The sequence below is a fragment of the Thunnus albacares genome, chromosome 3 (assembly GCF_914725855.1).
Source record: "Thunnus albacares chromosome 3, fThuAlb1.1, whole genome shotgun sequence".
NCBI classification, from domain to species: domain Eukaryota; kingdom Metazoa; phylum Chordata; class Actinopteri; order Scombriformes; family Scombridae; genus Thunnus; species Thunnus albacares.
The window spans coordinates 23,607,243-23,613,732 of record NC_058108.1 but is presented as its reverse complement, the minus strand read 5'-3'; the positions used below and the strand labels follow the sequence as shown (position 1 = coordinate 23,613,732).

The window sequence follows — 6,490 nt, the reverse complement described above, 5'->3', positions numbered from 1 at the left end:
TGCTGTGTTTGTTTTGCTTGGACATGGATTGCACTGTGACCACCAGTGTTGTGGTTTTCAGTCACTTGTTTCTTTTTTTATCCGCCTCGCTGACATACTATTCAAGGAAAGAGTGAACAAGAAAGCTTTTTGTTTTTCTCATAAGTTAGAGTTGAAATGATCGACAGAAAATAAATGGCAACAATTCTGATAATCCATTAATAATTTGGGTCCAGTTCCTCAAATGTTATTATTTGCTAGTTTTCTTTGTCTTCTGTGATGGTAAACTTAAGACCTTTGGACTGTTGCACAAAACAAGCATTTTGCACATGTCAAATTGGGTTTTTGTAAGTTATGATGAGCATTTTTCACACCAAAAGATTAATCAATGATAATCTAGTTGCGGCCCTACACACAGTAGCTTTGATGGTGAGCCTAGATCAGACATCACGTAAGTCTGAATCAATAGAGCGTTGTTGTCATTGTGTCTGTCAAACAAATTACAGCAGCAAATAAACTGAAGTGCCAAGTAAGATCAAAGACAAGATACCAAAATATGGAAAACACAGAGGTTTTTATACAAACAACAATCAAGTGGAAAACAGTGGATCTTTGGCAGCCTCTGATTAATCACTTCCCCAGTAATCTAAGTACCTAATACAAAAAAAGGGTCAAGTTGGACAGGAGGGTTCCTGACATTTCTATGTAGTACATATGATGAGTGAATTTGCTTATACAAATTGAGGGACAGTGAATATATGTCTGTAAAATATGTTTTATATTTCTGCATAAAGGATCAATTATCCTCCTTTTTTCTTGCTGTTCGCCAACCTTTTATGGCTCAGAACTATGATGTTTGATATTGTTGTGTTGAGCACTGTTCAGAATCAGAAACAGGTTTATTGCCAAGTAGGTTTGCACAGGGCCGGGGCGAGATTTTAGATTGAAGCCCCAAAAGATTTAGATTGAAGCCCCCAAAAATGGACAGCAAGACCAAATTTTCCATATCGGGCCTCTCATCCACAGCCACTCCAGCACCATTATAGACCCATCCAGGCCATGCTCTGTTTTGCATACATATACTTAATATGATTATAAAGCACAAAAGGTCAAGTCAGTTATTTCTAAACAAAGAAAAAAATATTTCAAATTAGACTGTGACAAGAAAGCAGGTGGAGGTCAGTGAGTGTTTGGTGGCGTTGCCTGAGGTAGCACAGGAAGTTTGGTGGCTGTCGTAAACAGTAAAGCTTTGAACATCAAACCAGATGAAAACTCATGTGAGTTAATGGGGAAAAAGACAGAAGGGAGAACATGTACGCATTTCCAAAAGCTGTATACAAGCACACCTGTTGGTACGAAAAAAACAAACAAAAAAAACCCTCCACTTATTTGGCACCCTAGGCGACGCCTACGTGCCCCATGCCACAGGCTGGCCCTACGTCTGCACATACAATAGAAGGAATTTGCCTTGGTGTTGTGGTGCATAAAAAAATAGAAAGTGAAATGTAATTAGACATTTAAAAAAAAGATCAAACATAACTGAGAGAGAAAGCAAGTAAAAAAAAAAAGGAAGCATAATTACCAGTAAAGATAAACATATCAGTTACCATCAGCGATCATGTGGACCTAACTGCAAAACAACACTTCCATGTGAGAGCTTGCATGCTGAGCACTGTGAGTTTACCACCACTAGAGGATGCTTTACTTCTATTTTCAGTTTTAGAGTGAGTGAGAGTCAGTCAGAGAGCTGGCGTGGTTTCATAAACAACATTAAATAGGAGACGCCCTTTATCCACAATATCCAACTGTACACATGTGACAATGCCAGTTACTGTATCTTGTGGTTGGCCTAAGCGCTTGTGGATTTATCACACCTGAACCATGTCAAACAAAGTGCAAACTGTGTCTATATTTGCAGTGATCAGCAGAGCGACAGGCCACAGGGCGTGTGACTAGGAGGGCGACATGCTCTGATGCGACTCAAAAGATGTAGTTGATTAAGTCTGAAGCAGGATGTTACAGTAGTCCCCGCTTTACTAGACCAGTGTCAGTAAAGCAGATGAGTGTGTGAATGTGTGCATACGTGTGTGTGTGTGTGTGTGTGTGTGTGTGCAGCAGGACAGTGGAAGTTAAACTGTATGCACGAAAAGAGGGTGTAGCTTGATTGACTGGTGGTGACAGATAATGGGTGGGGAGACAAAAGGTAAAAATGATATCACCTCACACCTGATGTTAACTGTCACACAGTTATAACCTGACCTGGCTTATCAGATCGTCATGGATGCTGAAGTTCCTCCTATCTAATGCACAAACACCAGTATATATCGCACTATTTTACGATGGCATTGGCTTGCTTTAACTACAGTTTCAAAGTGGAAAAACACAAAATTATGCTTCTAATTCTGGGCTCAAATTCTCAAAAAAAGCACATAAAATGAAAACAACCATCAAAACAATTATTGAGTTTATCAGAGCATCACAACACTGTATTTTTTCATCACTGAATTTTCTTTTTTTTTTTTTTAATTTTATATATAGTATCAAATTATGTTGTCAAACAAGAAACAATCTCATCAAAGCAGATCACAATGGTCACTTCTAACAAAACTTGTGCTGTTATGACGTGGCTTTATTCTGAAGGGTGAGCATATGAATTTAGTGTATGTAAGAACACGTTAATAATTTAGTTTAGATTGAGCAAGTCAGTTTCCCTTTTAGCTTTTAGACTTTTCTACACTGAAATTCTGTGAAGATTAAGCCAAAGCAATCATAAAATGCTGTAATACATTCAAACATTTTGAGTAAACAAACAAAAAACAATATTGCAGTAGAGATGAAATGATTAGCAATAATGCTCATCTGGGTGATGTTCACATAGAGAGACATGTTTGCAAACACAACTGAATTGATTCAGTCATCTGTACATCTAGTGATAAGAATGAATTCAGTGCTAATATGAGGTGTTTGTTTTCTGCAGTCTGAGTGTGTGAATTCAGTGTTTTGCACTCTGTATGTAAAGAAAGCTTTTTGTGTTAAAAGATAAGAATTTAGTAAGTCAGTTTGACTCTATGCATCAGAGGTTTAATACATAGAAATGTTGTGAAAATTGAGCCAAAGCAATTGTAAAATACTGAAAATCAACCACAAAAGATAATTTTCCTGAACAAAATATAATTTTGCTCTGAGATATTCCCAAAATCCTGCAGAGATTGACTGTCTGCGGCTCCCAATTTGTGATTATTGTTACAATTTTACTTCCTGTCGTACTATTGCTGCATATTTGTCAGTGGCTTCATTTCTGTTGATTTATAGTGCACACTAGAACTCTACTATAATTCTTCATTTGTGCAGGATGTACAATATTTACAGGTTAGACATGTATATGATGCATATTCTTTGGAGCCTTTAAGATGCTTGAAGCTGTAGTCATGACTTCAATAATGTCACACTAACAGGATTATTAAGACATTTCAGCTGTCTTGGAGATTTTCTGTCTTACCTGACCTATTTTTTTCCGTTTGGATTCTTGCGAGAGGACATGAAAGAATCCACCAGGCAAATGAATAATGCATCTATCTTCATCTATTTGCTGAGCCAAGTCCCTGCTGTGTGCTCTCCATGTTCTGAGAAAACAACAGCTAGAGAAGCGCAAATGTAAAATAGCTGCATAGAGAGACATCAAATGATTTCACGTTCAGCTTCGGTTTTAAATTAAATTTGAAAAGTCGTTGTTTCTCATAACGGATTTCCACCTGCGACATATTTCCAAGGTGTGAGTGTCTATAAACAGAAGGTCATTGGGGCAATAACCATTTGTCGGTATTTATTTGAATAAATTACACTGACTTATCACATTTTTTTCTTTACATCAAGCATACAGTCTTAGAATCCAGTGCAAGAATAAAATAAAACAGAAAACAAAGAAAAAAAAAAACCAATCCAAAGACAATCATGTGCAGCACAGAGAATCCCTCCTTTCACATTGCTTCTGGATAATATACTGTATATATACATCTATATGTGTATACTTTTGTCACAGTTACAAAAATAAGATACGTTACTGTTGATGAGCGACTATACACACAAGGTGAAAACAAAACACAGAAAAGCTGTACAGTCCTCATTGAGGGCAAAGATACACACGATTGTTTAAAAAAAAATTGAAAGAAAAATCAGGGAAGGAATTTTTATCGCCTTTAAAAAAAATAAATACGTGACCTCTTCCAACTGTAACGTTATTCATAACCAGCCAACAATGTATACTGTCAGTTTAAAGTTGTGCGTCCCTTAAAAAGAAACACTTGATATGGGTTATCAGTCGATTTAGCATCATTTACTGTAATTTCTACTTAATATATATATGTATATGAATTGGTCCTTTGATCAAAGAGACATCCATGTTTGTTTTAATGTCGAACACTGTCAGAAACAGTATATATCTGAAATACCTCAACATCAGAGGTCCTCTGCAAACCTGTCCCTGTGCATAACACGAACAGTATGCAAACCCTAATACCCCGCCCCAAATACACGCACAACATCATTACAAGATGGGTGAAAAGAAATAAGTGTTACTGCTGCACAGATTATTTTGCAGAAGGGTAATACGTTGTCGACATTGCAGAGAGTAAAACCTCAGGGAGACCGTGTGCACTACAGCTCCAAACTGCTCAGCTGACTAAAACATGTTTTGGTTTGATTTCTAGATTATCAGTACATCATTAACAGAAGGGAGAAAAAAAAAAACAATCTCACACAATACTCCATACAAGCATGTAGCTAGTTAGAGAAAATGAAACATAATAATAGAATATCTAACACTTTTTCTGAGGTCTGACATGACACGGAAAAAGAAAACCAGTGGCTTTTTGTTTGTATTATGATGGCGAAAGGGTTTTTTTTTTTTAGTGTATGTTGCATCATTTCAATTAAGAAAACATTTCCATCAAGACAAAAAAAGAAAGAGCTCTCATTCCATTCAGCCATTTGTGCACTCCTTTGTCCTCCTTAGAAAGCATTTCAAAGAGAGGATTGTTGGCTATGTCTAGTTTCATATTAATGGCTTATAGACAGCTAACTAAAGGATACTAATTGGACTACAGTAGTAGGAATGCAGCAAAAAGAGCTACACCTTCTGCTGCAGAAAGAAACAGGTGCCTCAATGAGCATTAAAGTCCTACAAGTTATTATTTCACAATACTTCAACCATTTGTCACACAAGTTGTTGATAAAATACACGTCAGAGGATTGGAACTTATTTCATACTGAGCAAATGCACCATAGTTTTCTTACATCACTTCAAACGGTTTAAACTGCACAACTTGTGTTTTTTTTGCAAATCATGTCATCACTTCACTAATCACTGGCTCAGACATGTAATGTCACATACTGAAGAATACAATTTTTCTCCCCCAATAAAAATACCAAAGAACTAGAACTTCACCCTGTTGCATCAGATTTGTTGACACCTTGCTGTCTTGTTGATTCAGGTTTCTGCAGGTAACTTTGGTATCTAAATCACATATAACCAATCACACGCACATGTAGATATGTTCAAAAATAACTATAGGTAATCTTAAGTTGTTAGCAACTAGATGAATCAGTCTACAACTTTTTTTTTTAAATGTGATGACATCCTTTGGACTGATCTTTTAGAGCATGACAGGGACCTGGTTTCTCTAGACACTGCCCGAGCATGCCAAGAGACGACTAGCATTAAAAAGAGGAAGATTTAAAATGAAACTAATCAGCTCAATGTATTTTGTATAAGATAAGTCAACACTTGAAACCATGCTTGATCAAGAGTCTCTAACAAACATGAAGCACGTGGATTTTTTTTTCTAGTATGTGAGAAAAAATTTCTATCTACTGTAGAGGTTTGCCACAAAGTACAGTGAATGGGATAAAGTGTGATTATTTTGCAAAGATGTTCTGATAAACTCATGAGAGACTGACAGCCAACCTAAACTGAGACAAAAGCCAGGACAGAAATGGGTAAAATGGCTACGGAAGCCTGAAGGCAGCTCCTTTTAGAGGTGTGGAGGGGAAGGAACGACATCAATGCTGATTTTTCTTCTTTTACTTTTAAAGTTTTTATGCTCAATTGGTGCATACTTGCTTTTATTCATCTTCGTCAATCTCGTTTTATCTTTATTGTGTTGCTGTTGTTTTGACCCCTTTAAAGCGGAGTACAGGTGGTCGGTGGGAATGTTTAGGAACGGTAACTGGGAATACACAGGAAGGAACTGGAGGCCAGGATTTGTTGCAAACTCAGCTGGTGGCTGGACAACCTGCCGTCCTAGTGGGGCAGCGGCACCAGGATATCCACGTAGTTGATGGGGAAGAAGCCGGAGTTGCCGTGCAACATCCCTTCGTACCAGTTGTCATCGATCTTGTTGGTCAAGGTGATGATATCGCCTTCCTTAAAGCCTAGCTCACCTTCATTCTCGGGGTCAAAATCGTACAGTGCGCGACAGCAAGGCTGGTCCATGGGAGCTGGAGGAAAGGAGGA

General features: G+C 37.6%; 1 protein-coding gene across 5 annotated transcripts in view; it reads right to left on the bottom strand.

The window, feature by feature from the left end:
- Window positions 1–3,776: 3,776 nt before the first annotated feature.
- Window positions 3,777–6,490, bottom strand: part of sh3gl2a (SH3 domain containing GRB2 like 2a, endophilin A1) — a 40,843-nt gene continuing 38,129 nt past the window's right edge. For all 5 annotated transcript variants that reach the window (XM_044347115.1, XM_044347116.1, XM_044347117.1 and 2 more), the window contains one exon: window positions 3,777–6,474. In XM_044347115.1, coding sequence (XP_044203050.1) covers window positions 6,278–6,474 — 197 coding nt within the window. In that variant the 3' untranslated portion in view covers window positions 3,777–6,277. The remainder of the gene's footprint in view (window positions 6,475–6,490) is intronic.